The sequence below is a fragment of the Erythranthe guttata genome, chromosome 13 (assembly GCF_056151865.1).
Source record: "Erythranthe guttata isolate IM_541 chromosome 13, IM_541, whole genome shotgun sequence".
Lineage (NCBI taxonomy): Eukaryota > Viridiplantae > Streptophyta > Magnoliopsida > Lamiales > Phrymaceae > Erythranthe > Erythranthe guttata.
In genome coordinates this window covers 6,128,192-6,154,844 of record NC_142545.1, presented here as the reverse complement: position 1 = coordinate 6,154,844, position 26,653 = coordinate 6,128,192, and the positions used below count along the sequence as shown (strand labels likewise).

At 33.0% G+C, this 26,653-nt stretch overlaps 2 protein-coding genes across 2 annotated transcripts; one reads left to right on the top strand and one right to left on the bottom strand.

The window, feature by feature from the left end:
• Nucleotides 1-4,497: 4,497 nt before the first annotated feature.
• LOC105964381 (uncharacterized) lies at nucleotides 4,498-6,304 on the top strand. The gene is made up of 3 exons (XM_012988904.2): nucleotides 4,498-5,394; nucleotides 5,479-6,150; nucleotides 6,233-6,304. The coding sequence occupies exons 1-3, from the start codon at nucleotides 4,498-4,500 to the stop codon at nucleotides 6,302-6,304; spliced, it is 1,641 nt and encodes a 546-aa protein (XP_012844358.2).
• Nucleotides 6,305-10,102: 3,798 nt separating this feature from the next.
• On the bottom strand, nucleotides 10,103-13,150 carry LOC148765773 (uncharacterized). Its single transcript, XM_088812341.1, has 8 exons — nucleotides 13,061-13,150; nucleotides 12,880-12,937; nucleotides 12,434-12,575; nucleotides 12,053-12,298; nucleotides 11,813-11,962; nucleotides 11,383-11,654; nucleotides 10,568-11,055; nucleotides 10,103-10,441 (listed from the first exon to the last, which is right to left on the bottom strand). Exons 1-8 carry the CDS (start codon nucleotides 13,148-13,150, stop codon nucleotides 10,103-10,105), a joined length of 1,785 nt encoding a protein of 594 aa, XP_088668467.1.
• Nucleotides 13,151-26,653: the final 13,503 nt, after the last annotated feature.

Below are 26,653 nucleotides of genomic sequence, written 5' to 3'. Positions count from 1 at the left end.
TATATCGTATAGACCCTCGTATTTAATTTTATTTATTCAATATTTTCTCAACGTTCAAAACAATATCATGATCAATATCTCATGATTATAATGTCGTCTATAGACATATACTTCCATGTGCTTTTAATATAAACACACCGGTCACACTCGTTATTTACGAGAATTATTTGATAACACAATTTTATCAAATATTACTTTAGAAGGACTTAACGGATTCTAATATCTTGTTATAAATAATCATAAAAATTCATATCTACTTATTTAGCTTTATAGGACCACACTTAATCCTTCTTTTGAATAGTCCATCTAATCTAAACCTTAATGGTTGACTACTTGGAAGAAGACAAACTAACTTCCACGTACATTCTTCCAATATAGACAATATTTAAATAGTTGTCCTTCGTTCATTTTATAACTCATAAGTTATAAAATCAAATCAAAATCAAACATATTGATTTTCTTTGCCATCTTGTTGTATCTTGGTTGTTCATCACTTTGATGATTTACCACTCAGACATATTTTAACTTGATTGTTTATCACTTTGATAATTTACCACTTACACATTTATAAGTTGTCTTATTTAGAACTTACTTATTTACTTATTTTACAAGAAAACACAATATAATCAATTTGCATCAAGAGTGACTATCTTGTACACAATCATTATTTATATATTCAATATTTATCCACTTGATTATACTAGCCCTTATATTAACTTAAGTACTTTTTTACCTTGGCCTAAACAACCCCACATTTCTAAATAATGTGGTTAGGGCCTAAAGACCCCCACATTTCTAAGTATTAATGTGGTTAGCTCGGGATATTTAATTTATGTGTTTAGGATCTAAAGACCCCCACATTTCTAAATATTAATGTGGTTAGCTCGAGATATCTAATTTCCCCCACAAGTTCTAGACTATGTATTCTAGAATTTATCAATATGATATCCATAAACTTTTTCCAAGAGTTTCAATATTCATTTTTTAATTCATTTGTCAAAGTTGATATTTTCCAACTTTCATTCAACATAGTATTTAAACGCTTTGAAATCCTTATTTTTATTTTATTAATAAGGATACACAATGTAGCAAAATACATTTCTTCTTTAGTTAGAGTAATATATTGGATCACCAATATATTTAATTACAAAGTATTGTATTTCTTTCTCTCAAGAAAGCACAAAAAGAGAAATCTTCTCAAGATACTTAAATGTTGTCAACAAATATTTCGGATGTTTGAAAAATCAAAATCTGATCTCATCCATTCACATAGTAGATCATCATCTTGAAAATGTGATATCAAAAACAAAAATCAAATCGAACCAATGATTCGATCTTCTTTTATGTTCTTGAGACAAGAACTACTCATGTGCTCTCATAAATTGAGGTTCTCTTTCTTTCTATTTCATTTCAATCATGTTTTTAATTGCACTGTAGTACGATTGATATATAAAACATATGTATATCAATAAATATTGTAATAAACATATAATCTTTGATAAGTGAGCACGACTTTCATACTGTTTGACAATAGATCAAGCATACTATATCAACATATACATAGTATACACACGAGTATATAATAACATCAAGTTTGGACGTAATATTTCATGGCATAAATTAATTCATGTCCAACATAATGAATTGATATAAATTCTATAACACGTAATCAATGCATGTGCATGCAATAACACAAATCTAAGGAATTAGTATGGCTTACACAAATAATAATATATATAATAATATTCCTCTTACTAAGTAACTCATACTTAATATACGAGACAAGTCTAATCGTTCATAGACAATAATAAAAACGTTAATAAGCTCACGTACTCACAAATTTCATATAACATATTCGAAAATCAATCAACTGGACGGTTCCACGTCAAATGAAAATTGGGAGAAAGCTAATCCCGTATCAAACTATATGCAATTTAAGCAAATAAATATTGCATTTTCATGAGTAATGTTATGTAGTATAGCACTTATTATCTTGCGTTTTATGATAAACTTATTTAAATAATTATCACATACGATCTCACTTTATTGTATTTAGGATAAAAATTATTTATATCATTAATGTAGATAAAAAACATAATTAATATTCATTAAAACATATATATTGTATATGGTTTATCATGCTTCCACATATGAAAATTAAACTATCATGCAATAATCCACCACTATATCATATAGCAGTATCAATTTATTGCACAAATATATATCTTATAATTAAAAGGCGTACCTGATAAATTATATGTTCGTCAATTCAAAATGTTGTGGGTAGCACCAAATTGTGTCAATATTATGGCGGTGCTGAATGATTTAATCATATCTCTTCCGTCAGAAATCCGATTTTGTTGATTCAATAGGATCCGAATGGCCAACAAAGTTTTCTACAACTTTTAAGTTTCACGTTTTCTGAAATTCGGACTGGATCACGATCAATGTAAGCCTTTATTATGTTTGCCTTTATAGAATGGTCAACATATTAATATTACTCTATTACACAATAATAGTGATTTTTGTTGTGTCAATATTACTGTGTTAGAGAGTAATATAACAATATTACTGTGTTAAACAGTAGTATAGTTAATATGACTGTCAACCACAACAATATTGATGTTTAAATGGGGCAAAAAGATGTTAAACAGTTGTTATTTTATTTTTTGCCTACGGATTCTGGCGTTTACTTTTCGAATTATTATTATTATTTTTTCGGTCTATTTTTTTCCGCCGCCGGATTCCGGCGTTGACTTTTTTTAGTGTTCCTTTTTTTTTTTAACGTTCGCCGCTAAAAGTTGATCGTAATTGTGTTGTCACTGACAGTAAATTAACGTAATTATACTGTCAATGACAGTACATTAACGTAATTGTACTGCTGTTGACAATATATTTATGTAATTGTTCTGCCGTTGACAGTAAATTAACGTAATATTATTATTATTTTTTTTTTGTTTTAATTTTTTTTGATTTGTTGACAAGTCAACCTAATTATATTACTGTCATTGACAGTATACTGTAAACACAATAATATTACTGTCAACCACATCAATATTTTTATTTTTTGTGTTTTTTGTTTTGTTTGAGTTATTCACGGAGTAACGTAATAATAGTATTGTCTATTATTGTAATATTACTATAAACACAATAATATAACTTTGGTTGACGGTGATATTACTGTTGTTATAGTAATATTGTTGTCAACCACATCAATATTATTTTTTGTTTGGGTTTTTTTGTTTGTTTGAATTATTCACGAAGTAACGTGATAATATTGCTGTCTATTATTGTAATATTGTTGTGGTTGATGGTAATATTACTGTTGTTATAGTAATATTACTGTCACTCACAATAATATTAATTCTTTTGGCTTTTTATTATGTTTACATTTGTTGAGCGGTCAACATAGTAATATTACTCTATTACACAATAATAATGAGTTTTTGTTGTGTTAACATTATTGTGCTAGAGATTAATATAGCAATATTACTGTGTTAAACTGTAGTATAGTTAATTTTACTGTGTTTAACAGTAATATAGTTAATATTACTGTTTAAACGGGAAAAAAAAAGATGTTACAGAAAGAAAGAAAGAAAAAAAGAAAGAAAGGAAAAAGAAATCGAAAAAGTCAACGCCGGAGACCAGCGTTGACCGCCGGTCAACGGTGGAAACTGGTGGCGGAAAAATCAGAAAAAAAAAGTCAACGCCGGAAACCGACGAAAAAATCAGGAAGAAAAAGAAAAAGTGAAAAAAAAAGTCAACGCCGGAGACTGGCGGTCAACGGGGGTGACGGACAAAATTATCCATAAAAATATGTTTTGGGTCAAAATAGAATAATTTGTGAACTTTTGGTTCAAATTGATGTTAAATTAAATTAAATGATGAAATTGAAGCATATTAAAGTATGATTGACTATTTTAGTCTTGTACAAAAATCTGAACTATGTGTGTACTTTTTTGTAAAGGAGTTTATTGTCTGGATCTTTTTATGAATAAGTACCCGTTGATTGACTTATTGTAAAGACCCCAAATTTTAATTAGGGATTTCTTATAATTAATATGAAAAATTTCTTTTATAATAAAAATTCTAATATCTTTTATTTTATTTTTTTCGGATCAAAAAATCTAATATCAAGTCATCTCTTTTTCGAGGATGCAACTCAAATAAATGTATCAGTTAGAGATGGTCTAACTGATATCATCATATTCATTGAGGTCTTTCCAAATTCTTCTTGCGACTATCAATAAATTATGACCCTTTGAATTTCTTTCTTGAAATTTGATGATGTAACCATACAATTGAAAATGGAGGGAAAAAAAAACATATTATTTTTCATATCTATTTTGAGGAGATGAAAGGTTCATCTCTTGTATTATAAAAGCCCGGAGTGCTGGAATTTGGTTCTGCAACAAATTCATAATTTGTTTTTTGTCCGTACAAAAAAAAGTTTTGATTTATTTTGTATTTTTATTATAGTACAACCAAACCAAAAGAATGTCGGATGCTAATGAAGTTAAGTTGTGTTTGAAAGTTATGGTAAACAAGCAAAAAACTAAAGTACTATTTGCAGAAATCGACAGCAATTTCGCGGATGTTTTACTGAGCTTTCTGACATTGCCACTGGGAAAGATTGTCGGGATTCTTAAGAAACATTACGGAGAAGAAGCACATGTGGAATTTGGAAGCTTAACCGCTTTGTATGACGGCTTAGCAAATCTCGAGAGTAATCATTTCTGGACAGAGGGTTGTAAGGACATGCTGCTGAATCCGAGAAGTTCATTTGAAGCTGAATGTCTTAAACTCAAACTCGATATCGGAGATACTCAGCCAACACGATTCTTCAGATGCGCTGATACAGATTGTAAGAAGAAGAGATCTAATAATGTAACCATGTACTATGGTAACATTGAATGTGATTGTGGCAAATTGTTGAGCAAACCAATGGGTATAACAACCCACGAAGACGAAGATGAAGACGAAGATGAAGACGAAGATGGAGATGAAGATGAAGACGGAGATGAAGATGGGGATGAGGATGAATCTGAAGATGAAGATTGGGATGAATATATGGACGAAGATGAATATGAAGAAAAAGATGATGATTGGGATGATCTTGTGGACGAAGATGAAGATGAAGATGAAGATGAAGATGAGTATATGTATGAAGATGATGAAGATTATGGTAAAGATGATGATGATGATGTTGATGTTGATATTGATGATGTTGATGATGGTGGGATTTTTACGGAAAAAAAAATCTCGTTCCTACTAACCGATGATCTAAAGATGGCGCCAAGTGTTGAAGGATCGGTAATACAAACTCTCATTAGTCTTGGTGTTGAAGTAACAAAAGGTGCTGAGTTCATGACGGTGACCCTTGGATTTAATGAGGTTAGTTTTAATTATGTTTTAATTTTTAATTTTATTTTTGTCTTATTTATGTTAATTTAATTTGCTTATGTTATCTTGGATCAGATTATTGAACTGCTGAAGGCATCTCTATTCTCCAAGACCCCACTAACAGATGTCGTTCTTTGTCAAACAAACACGATGGGATGTTTAACACTGGATTCGCTTCATCATAACAAATTAGAATCACCATCCAACTCGAAGAAGACGATAACCTTAAAAGCCGTGGTACAAAAATCTACTAATAAGTTATTATTTGTTCAAGCCGACGAAGATTTTGTCGATTTCCTATTTAGTCTGCTTACCATCCCTCTAGGAGGAGTTGAGTATCTCTTTGACAGCAACACTTCGATTACGAACATCGACAATTTGTACACAAGTATAACCGAACTGATAAACGACAAGTATATGAGTAGTCCGTGTACTAGAACCAGGTTGATCAAACCAGAGCTTCCTCCAAAGTATCTTTCCAAGAATCAGATCTTTCCTCTGACCGAACAAACGACTCCAACGATTTATTACTTTGAAAGTGGTGAAGTCGCAGAAAAATGTTTTCGGATGTGCTTTAAGGACCCGAAAGGTGAGGAAACTTATATTAAGGGACCGGGAAAATATATTATAACACCTGATTTATATGTGACGCCTTTTTGCAAGACCATTGGCCGATCCATTATGAAGCATTTAAAAATCCCTACATCTGATGTCAAAACAGTCAAGTTACAGATTGGTTTTGAAGAGGTATACTTTGATTATATTATCAATTTTTTTTTATTAAGTTTCTTTTTTTACATGTTATAACGAGCTCGTTTTTTTGGCGTAGGCTTTGAGCATATTGAAAGCGTCTCTTTTGTCGAAGTACGGTTTGGGATTAGCTCTTGTTAATCTCATATGAAAGGAACACCCTCTGCCTAAATAGTGGTTCATTCTTGTTATGTAGGTTAATTTACTGGTTTGTACAATCTGGACTGTTTTCTTTCCTTTTCTTTTCTTTTTTCATTTTTTTTTTCTTTCTTGATATGGTTGGTTAATTTATTTGGATTCAGTATGGAAGTAAATGTGTTACATGTTAACTAGTACTTCCCATGTGCGAAACATGGGGATATTAATTATAAAAGCAAATATTTGATTATAAAAAATTTCCTCAAAATAGTGCTATCAAAAGTTGATATACAATACAAAATAGTAGGAAAGTATACAAAAAGTGACGTCGTTTGTATAAGTAATTAAGTAGGGTGTTTCTACCATGAGATCCCAAGAACACAACTTATATGAGATACCCTTTCAAATTGGGACACGTGTCCCAGCTAGGGGTGGAAATCGGACGGATCGGATCGGAAACGGGCCTTTCGGAAAATTTCCGATTTTTTTCGGAACCCAAATCTCATTTCCGATTCCGATTCCGAAAATTTCGGAATCAAAAATTGAGTTCCGATTCCGATTTATTCGGAAATTTCGGAATTTCGGAATTTTCGGAATTCCAAAATTTTCTTTAAAAAAAAAAGGGGAAGAAGAAGAAAAATAATCGAAAACACAAAAAACGAGCAACAATCAACGATAAATCTTTCCACACCATGCAAGAATAGCTTACTGGCCAGCACCCCTTTGCCTTTTGGGTGTTCGGGGAAATGAGCGTCGCCCTTTGTAATGGAGCAGAATATCATAGAAGAAGAAGAACTGAAAAGAAAAAGAAGCACACCAGAACGGCGCAGTGCAGAAGAAAAAAAAAATAGGGTTCCTTTGAATTAAGGAATTATATTTGATTTCTGAATAATGGATAGTTTAATGGGCCAATAAATAGATCAAACTTTTATTATTTGTAAAACAAATAATATCATGGGCCAGCCCAAAGAGGTGGCTTAGTTTTGGTATGAAAAAAACATGTATGATATATAATTTATCTATACATAAAAAATTCGGAAAAAATCGGAAAATGTCGGAAATTTTCGGAATATTTCGGAATTATTTTGGATCGGAATTCGGAAATTCCAAATATTTTATATTAAATTCCGATTCCGATCCGATTTTTTTCGGAAAATTCGGAAATTGGAATTTCGGAAATCGGACTACAAAAAATCGTTCCGAAATCGGAAATATTCGGATCGGAATCGGCGGAAATCGGAAATTTTGTTCCAATTTCCACCCCTAGTCCCAGCAAAAAAAACATATTTTTTCCTCATTTATGTATCGTCGCAAATATATTTTCTACAATTATTATTTTAAAAAAGTCGGCAATTATAAATTATTAATGAAATGTCAATTTTACCCTTTCTATTTTAATACAATTTTATATCTATATATACTGCTGAATTAAAATTTATAAAGTCAATTATATCATTATTCGTAAAAATCATTAAACCACCCCAGCCAAAATTGCATCAACCTGAATTCAAACTTGTGACCATCTGAAAACGTACAAGAATACTTACAATTAAGACACAACACATAATTGAAAATAAACTAACAATACGGATATATATCACAAAGCTACAATTTATAATGGTTATAAAACTTATATAAATAATGTTAAATAAATTACTAATTCTCATATAATTATTATTATATATTAAAAATATCCCATACTAACAAATCTTTATATAATATTATTTAAAAATCTAAGGAAATGCTGATCAACTCGTGTAATTTAAAAATGAATTTCGAAAGAATTTGAAGTTTGAATTGAATCGTAAATTGTAAGATTTAATTAAATCGTAATATTTGAATCAATTAAACTCATGTGTTTTCAATTCAAAAACAATATTCAAAGATTTGATCGATTAAACTCAACTCATTTCAATTCGTAGACAATATTCAAATATTTGAATCAGTTAAACTCAATAATTTACAATAGCGTATTAATCAAACTATGTATAGTTAAAGTTTAGTATCTTTTTTTATTGAATTTTATCATAAAAAATAATAAAATTTAATTCGTGAAAATCGTAAGATTTAATCGGTTCATGGTTAGATTAAATCTTACGATTTACGATTTGATTCTTACGATTTTACGAATTAAATTATTATTTTTTTGTTAAAATTGAATTAAAAGGATAGTAGACTTTAATTATAAATAGTTGACTCGATTAATACGTTCTTGTCAATGGTTGAACTTAATCGATTCAAATTTTTGAATAATATTTAAAAATTAATAGGATTTGCGCTTAATTGATTCAAATCATACGCTTTAATTAATCTTATAATTTGATTCTTACGTAATTTAGGAATTATTTTTTTATGATAAAATTGAATTAAAAATGTATTACACTTTAATTAATAATAGTTAATTTGATTAAGACGTTCTTGTCAATAGTTGAGCGCGCTAATTAATCGATTCAAATATTTGAATAATGTTTACGAATTGAAAGGACTTGAGCTTAATTGGTTCAAATATTACGCTTTGATAAAATATTACGATTTACGATTAGGTTCTTACATGTGTTAGGAATTAAATTTATTATTTTTTATGACAAAATTGAATTAAAAAGATATTATACATTACTTATAAATAGTTAAATCAATTATGTAACACGTTATGTCAATAGTTAAGCAACCGATTCAAATATTTGAATAATGTTTACTAATTGAAAGGATTTGAACTTAATCGATTCAAATCTTACTATATTCGATTAAATTAAATATTAAAAGAAAATTCACAATATAGTATTTGTAGCATATAATTTTATTTTAAAGTAAGAAAACTACTAACTGGAATGAGTTATATTTTTTTCTTCTTCTAAATAAACATATTATTTTATTTTGTATTTGGATTTGCCACACTATCGATAATAACATAAGTGAGTTTGAATTAAGTTATGCATTTTTTTTTATATTTAATTAGTATTCACCCATGCGATGCACGGGGCGACATATTTTCAACTTGAAATACATGTCTATAAATTTTTTTTTACGTAGATATCAATTATTACGCTCATTAATTTAAGTACAAAACGTTATCGACCAACAATATAAAAAATATGTTATAAGTATCATGTTCTTCATAGTTACAATATAACAATAATATTAAATATTAGTATATCGACAAACATAAATCTTAAAGATAATAAGATTTGCACTGAGCATCCTAGGGACATGACTGAAAGTAACATCGCACGGGGGAAAACATATATGAAAGATAGACCTGCCAAAGAGTAAGGTGTTAAAAAAAATAAAAACCAAGACATGTTACATGAAGAACTCAGAAATATAAAAATATTTTCAACCTTCAAATTCGATGAAATACTTCCTTGTAGACGGCATTTCTAGTAACATCGGTGAGTTCGCCCGAATCCCACTTGATGATTATCTTAATGCCACCTCTGCTCTTAACTATGGACAGACATATAGTTGATCATGGCTGAAGACAGGCCGAGGAAGATACAAACCAACATGCGAAAGAGTTTGGCCTTGGCTTTTGTTGATCGTCATTGCAAAAGAAACAATCAACGGAAACTGTCTTCTCGGAAATTTAATTGACAATCCGAAGTTAGATGGTATTAAAGTTATCCGAGTAATGAACACAATGTCACCGATATTTTTACCGGAAAGAAGTTTACAGTGCAGAACGTGAATGCCGATTATAATAATTTGAAGTCTGGTCCCGTTGCACAATCATCTGCTTGATCGATGTTGCTTATTAACATAATTGGTGCACCGACCTTGGACTTCAATACATTAGAAGGAACCCCCGAGCAACTTATTGTGTTGAGAAATTCAGTCGAATAGATTTTTGCATTATCCTCCGATCCGTTGTTTGCTCGTCCCTACACATACTATCTGAGCTCAGGTACACCTTCTCCTCACCTGAAAAGAGAGACATTAAGTGATTGTTCACAGACTCGACGCGTTCATTAGTTGGTGCAAGAATTGCCCTCCCTTGAAAATAATCTGGATCATACATGTTACTCAACAAATCGGGATATACGAAGTTCAGTAGGTCTCTGAATAGATCTTCTGAATCACCAATCAACATGTCCTCGGGAATCTCTAGCGAAGCTTCACCATCATTTTGTTCCCTAACATCCCCATTACCAACCTTCAGTATCCAGTCCCCAAATTATATTACCTCGTCCACATTAGATGGAGAAGAACATGACTGCAATCTCATGCTCTTACTCAACTTCATGACACGACAGAAATGCCACAACGGAGAGGAGTTTACCGTAGCATGTACTATGTCCTGCCTTGATGCTTTGAGTACAACTGGTAACATCTGCCTAAAATCTCCTCCAAGAACAACCACCTTACCTCCAAACGGTTTGTCTACCTGTAATATTGACTTCATTGTCTTGTCAAGCGTTTCAAAACAGTTCATATGCATCATAGGAACCTCGTTCCACATAATAAGCTTAGCCCTAATCATCAACTCTACCTGTAGACTTTGTTGCGTTATGCTGCATGTGGAAGTCTCGTGAACATTTAGGGGAAGTCCAAATCGAAAATGAGCTGTTATTCCACCAAGGAGCAATAGCCATGATATACCACTCGATGCAATATTAATTACAATCTCTCCCTTGGAATGGACTGCAGCCGAAAGAGTTTTCCAGAGAAATGTCTTTCCCGTTCCACCATGACCATATAGAAAGAACATTCCACCACGGTCGTTGGATACATCATCCATGAATACATCATAAACCTTTGTTTGCTCGTCTGTAATTGGGGCAAGACACCATTGAAGTTCTTTACCCATTTGAAACCGTCGTAATCCAGTTCATCTAAGACCAATATGTTTATTGTGTCCTCCACCGCGAATTCAATTGGAAATGGCATTGGCACGTAATTACTTAGACTTTTACCATTACTTTGCAATATTTTCTTTACTTTAGTGAGAGTATAGTTCATCAAGCTTTCATCCGATATAGATAAATTTGCACAAAAATTTGATACATTATATGCATTTAGTTCAAAACTTAAAGTGACTATTAAAAAAATGAGTAATATTTAAAATATAATTCTATTCTATACAAATTGCCATACCTGGATTATTATGAAGCCGTTGTTGTTTGTAAGCAATAGCCTCTGCCAAACACGACCAACAACTTTGCCAAACATGTTCGGGCCGGCTTAAGCTATTGGAAAGCAACATAACCGCAAATAACCTCCTTATATAATCCCCAGATGCCCAAGCATTCACTTCTCTTATCACATCTATGTATTCTTTGTCGTCGTCTAACAAACCCAACACATAACACACATCCCTGAACGTAGGGTAGACGTAGTCAGCAACTTTTCTGGTGTCCTCGTAACACCTGCAGCCCTCTGAATGTTATGTAGCAACTTAAGGTAATAGTCTTCCCCCTTTGTAGGGGGGACATTTGCAATCCTACCAACAGAAAATCCATTTTTTCTTGGCGCCCAAGTGCAAGAATCCTCCTTATACACAAACTGCTGTGGAAAATCTCTGTACCTCAAGTCCCTGGCATGTGGATAACTTTTGTTTGCCTCAAACCACGCTAAGAACATCGCTTGCTTGGCAGATGGCCTATCCAGAACACTTTGTAATGATTTGTTTTCATTGAGGACAAGGGCCTGATGATCTGAGAGATAAAAGTTTAGCCTAATTATAGATGAGTCTCTGTAATGAATATCAAAATTAAACAACCTCCATATTGCCTCACATGCCTAAAGATATCTGCAGTCGTAGTACATCTTTATCTCGTCACGAATCTCAGCACCGCCATCTATATTGCATCTTTCGTAAAATGTCACCGTAACTCGATTATGACCCTTGTTGACGTATTTGAACAGGTATTTGATTGACATGTTTTGGTTGCATAGCTCTATATTAATGTGAGATCTGTATTTACTCAATAATACCCAATTGTACGGAACTACAAACCCATTGTCAAGAGTAGTCTTCTTCTTCATAACCGTTATGCCATCTTCCCTTCTCCTGTACACAATATAACCATCTGCATCTGACTCAGTTCGCTGCACAAATGGTTTTGGAAATCGCTTCGTGCAAACTCGATCCTTCATACATGGAGATTTCTAATTCGCCTGACTGCACGATCCATGTATCATATACTTCTCCACCAACTGGTACATCTTTATGTCGGTTTCTTCGTCAAGAATTTCAGCACATATAATCTTGTCAATTTCTTCTGGGGTCTTGGGCTTGTCATCATTATGCAACCACAAAAAATATGTGCACGCGGTAGACCTCGTTTCTGAAATTCAATAGTGCACACATCTGGAGAGGAACTGTAAACAAATGATATTAAACAATATGCATTAATTTAGTTAATGAATAAATAAATATTAAAACTCACACATGATTCATATCTCTAATTCATATGAATGTAGTAAATGTATAATTATAAATTGAGATCTAATTAAATACTTGCATGCTCTAATACGTCCGGATACACGTCATTTCTTAATTTATGTCATCATACTATCGTGCTTCATCTTGAACACACGACATAGAATGTTTGGCCGATCCCCCGGCCTGAGATTTGTATCTTTCAACACCCTTTGTATTCAGGCCATTGAGGATTGCATGTGATGGTGATGAAGAGAGTTGGAAATCCTATAATGTGAAAATAAACAATAGTTAGTTAAATATAGTTATAATCATATTTGATAAATGGTTCTTATTTGTATTTTATTGAAAATGTACGAATAAATAATGTAGCAAAAACATTGTTATTACCTCATTTGTGTCACTAAATTCGTCCAATTTTTTTCTAACAGTCTTACGTATGAAATCGTCTTCCATCGAGTAAGAAGACTGCGACGACATCTGACTTATCACTTGACCACTATTTGGTTTACTTCGAATGAAACTAAAATAAAAACTACATGCTAATAAATCGTAATCAACGAAATAAATGTAAAAACAAAGTAATTAATTTATTTAAAGATAAAATTATAACCTCGATTTGAATTCATTAATTGCAGGAATATCCTCATTTATAAGCACACGCAATGAATACCGATGGTTGGATACGTGGACTTCACCTAAGAAAACATAAGAATAGTCATGAAATGTAATAAATGTCTTTCACATTCATTAAACCAAATACACAAGAGAAATATTGAACAAATTAATACTATTCTTAATCTCAGTAGTTGCAAATTGTATTACAACAATATACGGCCCTACACTAATATCCTGAATTCGTTGAAGTATGTAGTCAGCAAACTTCCCCCCTTGCAAACAATCACTTGCATATCAAAGAAAATGATGATGGATATGAAAAACACATGTAAAATCTAAAAAATATATTTCAGTGAGTTTTAAATTACTCAATATCTTCAAGTTCAAATGGAATGTTATGTTTGGTTCCACCGGCTAGGTGAGCCAATGAACCTATCGACAAAAGCGAACCAATAACATATGTAATCAATATTAAAACATTGTAAGAAAACAATTTATAAATAAATGCTAAATAGAAAGAAAAAGAAATCATATAAATAACTAATACCTATCGTATACTCATATATATATATGGCGAATGGCAAAAAGACCCAAGGGACTTAAATGCACATTGGTCCAAAAAAAACAGTCTTTCAAATAAACCCATCCCCATGTTTTTAGTCTAAAATACCCTCCATAATATAATTCTTATCAATTCCATCCATTATGCTCTAACTTCCTTAATATTACATATTGACCCCGGATTTAAACAAATATATCACAATAACCCCCAAAATAATATTTTTTTGAAAAAAATATTTTTTTTTTCAGAAAATAATTTTTTGTCTGAATTTTCTTTCCGGCCAGATTCCGGCGTTGACCGCCGGAGACCGTCGATCTCCGGCATTGATTTTTTTTTTCTGAATTTTTTTTTCCGGCCGGCGGTCTCTGGCGTTGACTTTTTTTTTTCGAATTTTTTTTTTCTTAGAAAAAAATATTTTAATTAATATTACTGTCTTGGCTACTAAATTACCGTCTCAGACAATAATATTACTTTTTGGGACAGTAATATTATGAATATTATTTTCCCGAACAGTAATATTATTAATATTACTGTCTAAACAGTTAAGTTACTGTTGGAGACAGTAATTTAGCAGCCAAGACAGTAATATTAAGTAAAATAATTTTTTGTAAGAAAAAAAATTAAACAAAAAGATCAATTAACAGTTAAATTTACTGTCTCCGACAGTTAAATAACTGCTGGAGACAGTAATTTAGCAGCCAAGACAGTAATATTAATTAAAAATAATTTCTTAAGAAAAAAATGTCAATTAACAGTTAAATTATTGTCTCCGGCAGTTAAATAACTGCTGGAGACAGTAATTGAGCATACAATACAGTAATATTAATTAAAATATTAAAAAAAAGTCAATTAACAGTTAAATTACTGTCTCCGACGGTTAAATAACTACTGGAGATAGTAATTTAGCAGCCAAGACAGTAATATTAATTAAAATATTTTTGAAGAAAAAAAATCAATTAACAGCTAAATTACTGTCTCCGACAGTTAAATAACTGTTGGAGACAGTAATTTAGTAGCCAAGACAGTAATATTAATTAAAATATTTTTTTAAGAAAAAACAAAATTATAAAAAAAAAAGTCCACGCCGGAGACCCGGCGATCAACGGCGGTTGACCTACCGGAAAAATATATATTGATTTAACATTAGTAATAATTTTACTTTATATTTTGGAAACATGTGGGAAGAAGAAGTAATTTACGAAATTTTTTCTTGCAACAAATATTCATATTCCATGTAATGAAATACAATTAAGCAATTTTCTATAAATAATCTGCACAAATTAAATGTCGATTTAAATAGATTTATATTCTTAATTAGAATTAATTATAGATCCGATACATAATTCTAAAATTTTACATCATTATTAATTAATATTAAGGAACCAAAACATATATTGTGCGAAAATACATATAAAATAAATATCCATACATACATTACGAAAATATATATCCGATATATAAAATATTCATATGTATTTTATATATGGTTAATAAATTTTACACATATTATATGGAAACAATATATAATTTTGTACATTATTGTACATGTGAAAATTTGTATATATCCAATTTGCTTATTGTACATTGTTACAATAACAATTAAATATAATTATGTACATGATCTTACACTTTTACATTTAATTGTTGCATAGGTTATGCGGTTTTTATTAAAACAATAAAAACAGTAAATACATAGTTTTTAACGATAAATATTCACATTATATGGGCTTTGATGCATATAATATTAGTTTCACAAATTATCAAAGCAATACATATCTATGTATCGTATATATAACATCTATGTAAAGATTAGTTATTTAGATATTTTTCAAATTTCCTTTTTGGCCCAATTTTGTGGCTCTTTTGTAATATATTATAATAGTTTTTCCCTTCCATACCTTTATTCGGTTTATCTTATGGGCACTCGTTTCCGTGTGAATGCGCACAATTACGTTAATGGAATACAATGCTCTTTCCACGTGGCTATAGTTTATGCATTCGATTTATATTAATACATATGTTTGTTTAATGTATAAATGATAGATAACATAATAAAAAATCAAAATTATTTGAAAATCGATGCAACTCATATTATTAATAAAGCTTTAAGGAATACCAAAGACATATCATAATATTTAAAAGGCTAGGTCAAGCCAGGCCTCAAGTACATCATCCCATTGGTTAAAATAAAAAGAGTACTTGTTGCCGCAAACCATGTTATTTGCGTAACAAAATTGTGTCGAACCCTTAGTCAATAGCACATATATTTGCCGCGAACACACAACAACTTGAAAATGATTGCCTTCATCGTAGCGAAGGTTGATAGTAGACAATCTTGTCAACCGAGAAGTTTCAGCAAAAGCATTACTCAAATGCTGCAAATAGAATTGAATGAAGAAATCAATTACAAAATAAAGCAATAAAGTAAAATTATACTACAAAAGGGACTATAATGAAATATATTATTGCATGTAGGTGATACAAATGCAATTCTTTCTCAAGAATCCTCTCCATATCTCCGAAACAGAAAAAATGTATGTGAAAAAGTTGAAGAAGGTGAATGTGTTGAATGGTAATTTATAGGAGAGTTAAGGAATGTAATAAAGGTAACAAATAAAGTAATTGATTTAAATTGATATAATTTTCGGATATATCTAAATTAATTTAAATACAATAATATGTGAAAATTAAAAAAATTGCATTTAAGTCTCACGTTTTTTTCAATTCAAAATATTGTATATAAAAAGGAAACTCATTAACCAATAAAAATACACTATTTTGACAAGTAGGAGAGATAAATTTTGAAAACCAATACTGTGATTTTGTTTTTATTTAATAATATGGGTGATTATGGTAAGTGGAGTTTTTTTGCAATTAATATAATATTGTGCAAAAAATTTCCTCAATTGGGAAATAAAAAAAAATTGAATTTAAGTCCTATGTTTTTTTTAATCAAAATATTGTTTATAAAAAGGAAACTCATTAACCAATACTGTGAAACTCTATTTTTACATGTAGGAGAGATAAAATTTGAAAACCAATACCGTGAAATTATTTTACTAATAATATGGGTGAATATTGTTAGTGGGTTTTTTTTTCAATTAATAGAAATATTGTACATAAAATTTCCTCAATTGGGAAATTACAAATATTTCATTTAGCTCGAACGTTTTTTAATCAAAATAATGTTTGTAAAAAGGAAACTCATTAACCAATAAAAAGACAATATTTTGACGTGTGGAGAGATCAAATTTGAAAACCAATAATATGAAATTATTTCATTAATAATATGGGTGGTTCTTTTAAGTGGGGTTGTTTTGCAATTAATATAAATATTGTGCATAAAATCTCATTAACCAAAAAAAAAAAAAGAATTATGTGCATTTCTGTTTTTACGTATTTATTATCAAACAATTGATTAAAAAAAGGAAACTCGTTAACCAATAAAAGATAATATTTTGACTTGTAGGAGAGATAAATTTTGAAAACTAATAATGTGAAATCAATTAATTAATTATATAGGTGATTATGGTAAGTGTGGTTTTTTTTTTAAATTATGTAAACAATGTGGACTCAATTCTCCTCAATTGGAAAAATTTAATTGTGTATCTTAGTTTCATATATAATATAGATGTAGATAAAAAGAGTACAATTGTTGTCGCACACCATTTTGTTTGATCTACAAAACTCTCCCCAACTCTCGGTCAATTGAAACTTTATTTCCCCATGTATTTTACGCGAACATATATAACAACTTGAACATGAGTTCTACACTCATAGCAAAGGTTGATACAATCCTGTAGCTTCAATGAAAGAATTACTCAAATGTTGCAAATACAATTGAATAAAGAAATCAAATACAAAATAAATCAATAACTTAAACATATAGTATAAAAAATGCTAAGATGTTTCAACAATTGTAGGTATGTGATGTCATGCAATTTTTTTTGAAACATGATCTTCGCCGTATCTCCGAAACACTAAAAATAACGAATAAAACAATAATTGATAAATCGAAAGAATTACGACAAAAAATTACGAAACAATAAGTCAATACTCAATACGAAATTAAATTGAATAATTCGAATTACATTAAATTGCAAAAGAAAAAAAAATTGAGTGAGAAAGATGAAGAAGGTGAATGTGTTGAATGGTGAATTTATAGGTGGTTCAATAATGTAATAAAGGAAATAAATAAAGTAATTAATGTAGAGTTAATACTCTTTTTAGAAACTAATTAGTCAATATTCAAAATTTGAAAACAAATTAGTTAATAAATTCAAATTTTATGAAATTTATAATTACCCCTATAATTGCATATTTACCTCCATATTTACAATTACCTATCATATTTATATTCAATCAAATCAATCATTTCCAAATTGATCTTACGGTTATCATAATAGATGATTTCATTACCATGTACCAATTATTAAATAATATTTTAATTTATCTATATTAATATATAGTTAATAGGTTGGTAAATATTTTCCATAAAATAGTGATATGCAAAATAACTATAAAAAATAGATTAAAAATTAAAATATTTATTAAGAAAACATAATATTAGATATGCGAATAAGATGTAATAAATTATATATAAATATGTAATCAACCAATTAAAATGCACAAATTTTCCATGTGTGCAATTAAAATTAAAAGTTGAAAACAATCATCCAATGAAAATGCATAATTTTTCCATATAAGAAATTTGGATTTTATTATTTTTTTGTATATATGTATAGTTTGCCAAATGGTAAAAATCAACCAATTAAAATGCACAGATTGGCCATGTGCGCAATTCAAATTAGGTAACCACGTTTTTTGTTTTAATAAATAGATAATTAGGTGGTTGTTTATAGAAGTTAGGGTTTTTTTTTTTAAATAATGAAACAATGTTGATTCAATGTCCTCAATTAGAAAAATTTTATTGTGTATCTTAGTTTTATAATTTACTCAATTGTGAAATTTAAAAAAAATTGCATTTAAGTCCTACGTTTTTTTAATCGAAATACTGTTTATAAAAAAAGAAACTCATTAACCAATAAAAAGACACTATTTTGACATGTAGGAGAGATAAAATTTGAAAACCAATAATGTGAAATCAATTAATTAATAATATAGATGATTATGATAATTGGAGTTTTTTGGCAATTAATATAATATTGTGCATAAAATTTAATTAACCCAAATTAAGTGGAATGTCCATTTATATATTTACGTTTTTAATATGAAGCAATGGATTAAAAAAAAGAAACTCAATAACCAATAAAAATACACTATTTTGACATGTGTGAGAGATAAAATTTAAAAGCCAATAATGTGAAATTAATTCATTAATAATATGGGCGAATATGATAAGTGGGGTTATTTTGAAATTTATAAAATAATGTGGACTCAATCTCTTCAAGTGGATAACTTTTATTGTGTATCTTAGTTTTATATATAATATAGATTGAGCATTCTTTACATTTTTAAATGGTGGAGTTTATTAATAATTCTAATATTATATAATTAATGATAGATGTTTGACGTATTGAACTGCAATTCTTTATTATTTTCAAACTTTATTATATTAAATTTGTTAATAATTTATTTAATATCATTTAATAATAATGAATGTTGCAATTAATATTTTAATTAACAGTATTTATACAATTATGGTTAATTATATCATAATAAGTTAATGTGCTTGGATGGTTAAAAGTGATGAATGTATTAAGATCTCACAAGTTCTATCCCTAATGAATGCATTTTTTTCGATTATTTATCAAATAAAACTCGGTCAGAATGAATTTAAATTAATTATTTAATTAAAATTTAGTATGGGGTAGATTAGACAATTCAATGTTAATCGATTTTATATTAATTTAATAAAAAAAAATAATCGACGGATAATTTGGTAAAGTACTTCATTGTTTAGAACATAAGCCTTGTTATTTTCCTAGGGTCCAGTTCTAATCTTATAAAATTAATAGTAATTAATACATATCTCATATAAGTTTAGAACACATGTGGTCTCACCCTAAAAAGACCCAATTAAGTAAGCTAAAATAAGATAAAAAAAAAAAATCTATGAATGATGTTTTGTATACGAAAAGCGAGTATCTTTGGTCCTGACATCTACAACCATGATGCCTAATCAATTCAAATTCGTCACTTAATGCATATTAAATAGGTATATATATATATATATATATATATATATATATATATATATATATATATATATATATATATATATATATATATATATATATATATATATATATATATATATATATATAATCCTGGGGTGCATACAATATATGCTTATGTATTTAGATCTCCGGTTCTCGAATCAGAACCCCTTGCTCTCTCTCTCTCTCTCTCTCTCTCTCTCTCTCTCTCTCTCTCTCTCTCTCTATATATATATATATATATATAATGAACGCGGTTGAAGGAAAATTCGTGGTTGGTGGTGGTGTAGATGACGAGTTTCCAGATGTTGATTCTCTCGGCCATTTTCCAAGTATCTCAACTTGCATTTTCCTTTTTTTATAGTGGTTTTCAATATTTTTACGTAAACCACTATAAAAATCTGAACAAAAATTATAGTGGTTTTCAATAATTTTTGTATAGATTTTTATATAACTGCATATACAGAGTGGTTTTTATGTTGACATAGTTGTTATACAGAGTGGTTCTCATGTTATATAATTGTTATACATAGTGGTTTTCATGTTTATATAGATGTTTATACAGAGTGGTTTTCATGTTTATATAGAGTGCTTTTTATTTAAAAAAACTCGGAAAAAAAAAAACCATTGTCAAAAAAATGAAAAATTAAGAAAAAAATGTAAAATCATGAAAAAACGAAAATAAAATAAAACAATTTTTTTAAATTAAAATAAAAAACATGAATAATATAACTAAGAAAAAAGATAATTTAAAATAAAAAATCGAAAAAAATAAAAAATAAAAAGAACAAAATAATTACAAAATTTTCTTTTAAATCGAAATAAAGAAAAGCATTAAACAAAAAAAAATAAAAAAAGGAAAAAAAAAATAATTGAATCGGCGTGATGAGGGGAATAATTTTTGGAGAAGATTTTGGTGTAGATTATGGGTATAATTTTTTTTTAAATTAAATAATTATAGTAATTAACAATTAGTGGGGGCATATATGATTTTTCAGGTCCATTAGATTTATCTCAAATATCATTTATAAATAAAGGATTATCAAGAATTAAAATTCCAATGAATGGTGTTTCGCATATAGCCCATGTTATAATCAAACCGTGTTTGAGAACTTGACTTAACCACATGTACCAAATTCTATACATTGCGAGTGTCTTGCATATGGACAATTGTCATACAAATTAACTAACACAATACCAAAACAATGTCAAAAAAAATGTTTAATGAAATAAAATCCGTTTACAATAAACAACCTTGATAAAATAAAAAATCTTTACTGGATTCCATAGTAAGTTCAGTAGAGTGAAGATCAACCTACACAAATAATAATCAAGCATATATGTAATAAAAAATAAAATTATTATTTAATATTAGTTTTCTATAATCACCTTCATATTCACTAAAAAAACTTCATATTAGACAACATTCTTAGTAAAATTAATCACTTGAAAGACGTGGCCCGATTCGTTGCCGAATGTTAGTATATCAGCAAGTCAAGGCGGAATATCAAAGATCCGAAGGCTTACTTCAATACAACTTAATCCCGGAGTGGAAATGGGAAGTTGTTATGATGGACTTCGTGCAAGGGTTTCCGAAGACCCAAAGGGGATCCGACGCCATTTGGGTAATCATCAACCGACTGACTAAATCAGCTCATTTTCTTCCAATATGAAGGACCTTAGCCTAGAAAAGTTGGCCGAACTCCATGTTCGAGAAATAGTCCGGCTTCACGGCGTCCCCATCACCATTATATCTGATCGAGACCCTCGATTCACGTCAAAATACTAAAATTAATACTAACACTAATACTAATAATAATACTAATAATCTTTTTTTTCTCGTCCAAAATCCACCAGCAGTGGCACCAACAGCCCGGCACAAAGCAGAGTCACCGGAACCCTAGGTTAACCGGAATCATTCAGATTTCAAGTTAAGTCTCTCACCCAAACCCCACCTCACACAGATTTAACCTCTCTTGTGCTTTCCTCTCCGAGGAGTAGATCTCACACGCTCACAAAAGAGCAGAAATAATAGAAGAACGAAGATTCGAATTGTGCCTTTTCTCTCCCCTTATCTCTCTCTTTCAATAGGCTTTTGATATATAGATGACAAAACGAAATTGTCTCCAAAGGCAGATAACACAAAAGGAGCGGTAATATAACGGTCAAACGGTTATGTTGCCGAAAAATTCCTAGAGACATTAATTGCGGTGGTATGATCGGTTGAAAGACAGAGAGGCAGAAGAAAGAAAATTAAGGTTGTGAAAGGGGCAGGTAATAAAAGGTATTTTTTACTACGGAACAATTTTGAGTCGTAGTAAATACTAGGATTTACCGTAGCAAAAAAGTATTTGGTACGACTATTTACCGTAGCAATGTTTTTGTCACGCCCGTATATGCTACGGGGCAAATTCGTAGCAAATGCGTAGCAAAAGTCTTTTTACGACGAATTTGATACCTTTTGTTACGGTTAATGGTCGTAGTAAAAAGCCATTTTTCTACTAGTGTATGTACATGTTCAATAGTCGATTAAGCTAATCGACTATGTCTGGTGGTCGATTAAGGTTGATCGACTCCAATTTTTTTTTTATTTTTTTTGGATTTTTTGTTTATTGATTCCAAGTGTATAAATCATATATATATATATATATATATATATATATATATATATATATATATATATATATATATATATATATATATAGTTGATTTTGCTTTTTTCGCAGTTGAGATTTGTTATTTTTAGTTGCAGATTCTTAATCGACAATGCTTCACATCATAGTTGAAGTGGCTCCGCGGCACGTGGAGGAGGTGGCATGCCAGATCCTCCACGGACTGGGAGGTTATTAGTTGTGTCATTTTCTCTCCGAGCTGACGCCTCAGGAGGATCTTGATTAGCTGTGTCATTTTCTCTCCGAGCTGACGCCTCAGGAGGATCTTGATTAGCTGTGTTATTTTCTCTCCGAGCTGACGCCTCAGGAGGATCTTGATTAACTGTGTTATTTTCTCTCCGAGGTGACGCCTCAGGAGGATCTTGATTAGTTGTGTTATTTTCTCTCCGAGCTGACGCCTCAGGAGGATCTTGATTAGCTGTGTTATTTTCTCTCCGAGCTGACGCCTCAGGAGGATCTTGATTAGCTGTGTTATTTTCTCTCCGAGCTGACGCCTCAGGAGGATCTTGTTGGCTACGTGATCTGGTTTGCATCGTTCCCACAGACGGCGCCAAAATGATGATGCTAATTACTTAGATCACCTGGGGTGGTGTAGAAAATAAACTGGGAGAGCAAAGCGGATCAGTAGCTTGACAACTTGATGATCTTGAGGTACCTGCGATCATAGAACACGTGAGCTAAGCCGGGGGTTGATCCGGCGGAAACCCCTCCGATGCTCAAGTCAGACGTGCTGATCATAGAAATAGTCCAGAGAATACAGTTAATAGTATTGCTCAGTTAATTGGACGTACCTTAATAAAATGAGTAAAACCTCTATTTATATGTCGTTTATTGGGTTGTGTTTGCTTTGTTGGGCCCAAGCCTTACTTGAAGGTGTTTGGGCCTCTGTGATATTAGTCTTCGATATTGGGCTCGTAGCCTAGTAGGTAAAGAAATTGTAGGCCCATTGGGTTGGCCCAATTAGGCATATCATTAAGCCCCCCACTCTCGAGTCGATGTGGGGGCCATGTTGTAATGGGTCTCAGATCGTGTCGAGAGTAAAAATTGTAGAAGTCGATCGTTGGCGTATGGCCTAATGGTATGCGAAAATGCGTTGGAGCGTGTGTCGGAGGGGTGTGAATGCGCGTTGGCGCATAGCGCGACAAGGTTGTCGCGATGTAAGTTAATTGAGTCGTCGGTTTTGTCCAGCGACGATGTAGTAGCGAATTTTCTCCTCGTGGGAGTTGTCTTGTCGCGGGGTAACAGTGTTGATCGAGTTATCTCCTCGTGGGAGTTGTCTAGCGATAATGTAGTAGCACGGATCAAGTAATCTCCTCGTGGGAGTTGTCTCTGGGGTAATCGAGTTGATCGAGTTACGTCCTCGTGGAAATTGTCTCACGATAATGTAGTAGCACGGAGCTAGTATTCTCCTCGTGGGAGTTGTTATTTTTCGACATTGTCAATGTTTTGACGCGTTGCTTATATGTGTTTACATATAGCCTTGTGCGTGATGTACTTGAGGAGGGGATCAGACTCTCAAGATTTTTTTTATGGGGGTCGTGCCTCTTGTTAGACCTCGTGGGTCTTAAGTATGTTAGGACCGTGGCCACGTTTTAATGAATGACCCATCGAAAACAAGTAGATAAATTTGAGTAATCAAGCTGGCCAGGCTATATAGATTCTCATAATGTCTCTAAGTGCTTCTAGGGTTGTAATCGTGCTAACTTGAGCTTGTGATTATATAGTGAATTTCGGGCGAGTTGTCTCCTCATGGGAGTTGTCTCGCGGTGAGTAATATTTATTGAGCGAGGTGGTTGCACGTGGGAGTTGCCTTGCAACGGATTTGTAGTGCCGAGCGAGGTGGCTCCTCGTGGGAGTTGTCTCGCAACGGGTTGTGGGACAGAGCGAGTGGGCTCCTCGTGGGAGTTATCTCGCTGTAGTTTTGAGACCAGAGAGGGTTGGCTCCTCGTGGGAGTTATCTCGCTGTAGTTTTGAGACCAGAGAGGGTTGGCTCCTCGTGGGAGTTGTCCCGCAACGGGCTATAGGACGGATCGAGTGGTCTCCACGTGGAAGTTATCTCGATATGGTTTCGTAGACCTAAGGGAGTTGGCTCCTCGTGGGAGTTGCCTCGCAACGGGTTATAGGACGGAGCGAGTGGTCTCCTCGTGGGAGTTGTCTCGCTGTGGTGTTGAGATCCGAGGGAGTTGGCTCCTCGTGGGAGTTGCCTCGCAACGGGTTGTAGGATTGAGCGAGTGGACTCCTCGTGGGAGTTAACTCGTTGTAGTTTTGAGACTAGAGGGGGTTAGCTCCTCGTGGGAGTTGTCCCAACGGGCTATAGGACGGAGCGAATGGTCTCCTCGTGGGAGTTATCTCGCTGTGGTTTTGAGACCCGAGGGGGTTGGCTCCTCGTGGGAGTTTCCTTGTAAGAGGTTGTAGGACCGAACGAGCTGTCTCCTCGTGGGAGTTGTCTCGCTGCGGGTTGTATTACTGCGCGAGTTGGCTCCTCGTGGGAGTTGTCTCGCAAGGGAGTTGTAGGAGCATCGGATGGCGCGCGACTTAGGAGCGCGCAGACTGAGGTCGCTCTGAGCGAATTGTCTCCTCGTGGGAGTTATCTCGAAACGGGTTGTGTGGCCGAGCGAGTTGTCTCCTCGTGGGAGTTGTCTCGCTGCGGGTTGTATTACTTAGCGAGTTGGCTCCTCGTGGGAGTTGCCTTGCAACGGATTTGTAGTGCCGAGCGAGTTGGCTCCTCGTGGGAGTTGTCTCATTGCGGGTTGTGGTACCGAACGAGTTGCCTCCTCGTGGGAGTTGTCTCGCTGCGGGTTGTGGTACCGAGCGAGTTGGCTCCTCGTGGGAGTTGTCTCGCTGCAGGTTCGTAGTACCGAGCGAGTTGGTTGTGGAACCGAGCGAGTTGTCTTCTCGTGAGAGTTGTCTCGCTGCCGGTTGTAGTACCGAGCGAGTTGGCTCCTCGTGGGAGTTGTCTCGCTACGGGTTGTAGCACTCAGCGAGTTGGCTCCTCGTGGGAGTTGTCTTGCTGCAAATTGTGGGACGGAGCGAGTGGTCTCGTCGTGGGAGTTATCTCGCTGTGGTTATGAGACCCGAGGGAGTTGGCTCCTCGTGGGAGGTACCTCGCAACGGGTTATAGGACGGGGCGAGTGGTCTCCTCGTGGGAGTTATCTCGCTATGGTTTCGTAGACCCGAGGGAGTTGGCTCCTCGTGGGAGTTGTCTCGCTGCGGGTTGTAGGACGGAGCGAGTGGTCTCCTCGTGGGAGTTATCTCGCTGTGGTTATGAGACCCGAGGGAGTTGGCTCCTCGTGGGAGTTATCTCGCTGCGGGTGGTAGTACTGAGCGAATTGGCTCCTCGTGGGAGTTTTCTCGCAAGCCCCCCACTCTCGAGACAATGTGGGAGCCAAGTCGAAAGGGGTACCGGATCGTATTGAGAGTAGATCGGTGCTGTAGTCTTGCGTTAATCGTTGGCATGGCGTGGAGAAATAATTTTTTTATTTTTTTTTCCATTTGATAGCGAACGCAATTTGGTAGGTGCGTTAAAGGGCTCGCGCAATTTGGTGGAGCGCGTTGAAATTCTCGTGCGATTTGGTGAAGCGAGTCAAAATCTACGCGCAATTTGGTGGAGGGCGCTGAAAGTTCCGCGCGATTTAATGGTGCGCAGTGCAAATTGCACGCGAGTAGGTGAGTAGCGGGAGGTGGGCGCGCGCTTTGATGCTGGGTAGGTGGGAGCGCGCGCTTTGAGGCTGGGGTAGTGGGGGGCGCGCGGTAGGTATCACGCGGGCGCGTGCTGTGCACGCGCGGAGGAGAGAGAGCTTTGGCGCGTGCAGTGCACGCGCGGAGGAGAGAGAGAGTGCGGGCGCGTGCGACGCACGCGCGGTGAGAGAGAATGGGCGCGTGCGATGCACGCGCGCAGAGGCATGTTACACAGTACAGCTGGGCGCGTGTCATGCACGCGCGCGTCGCGCGT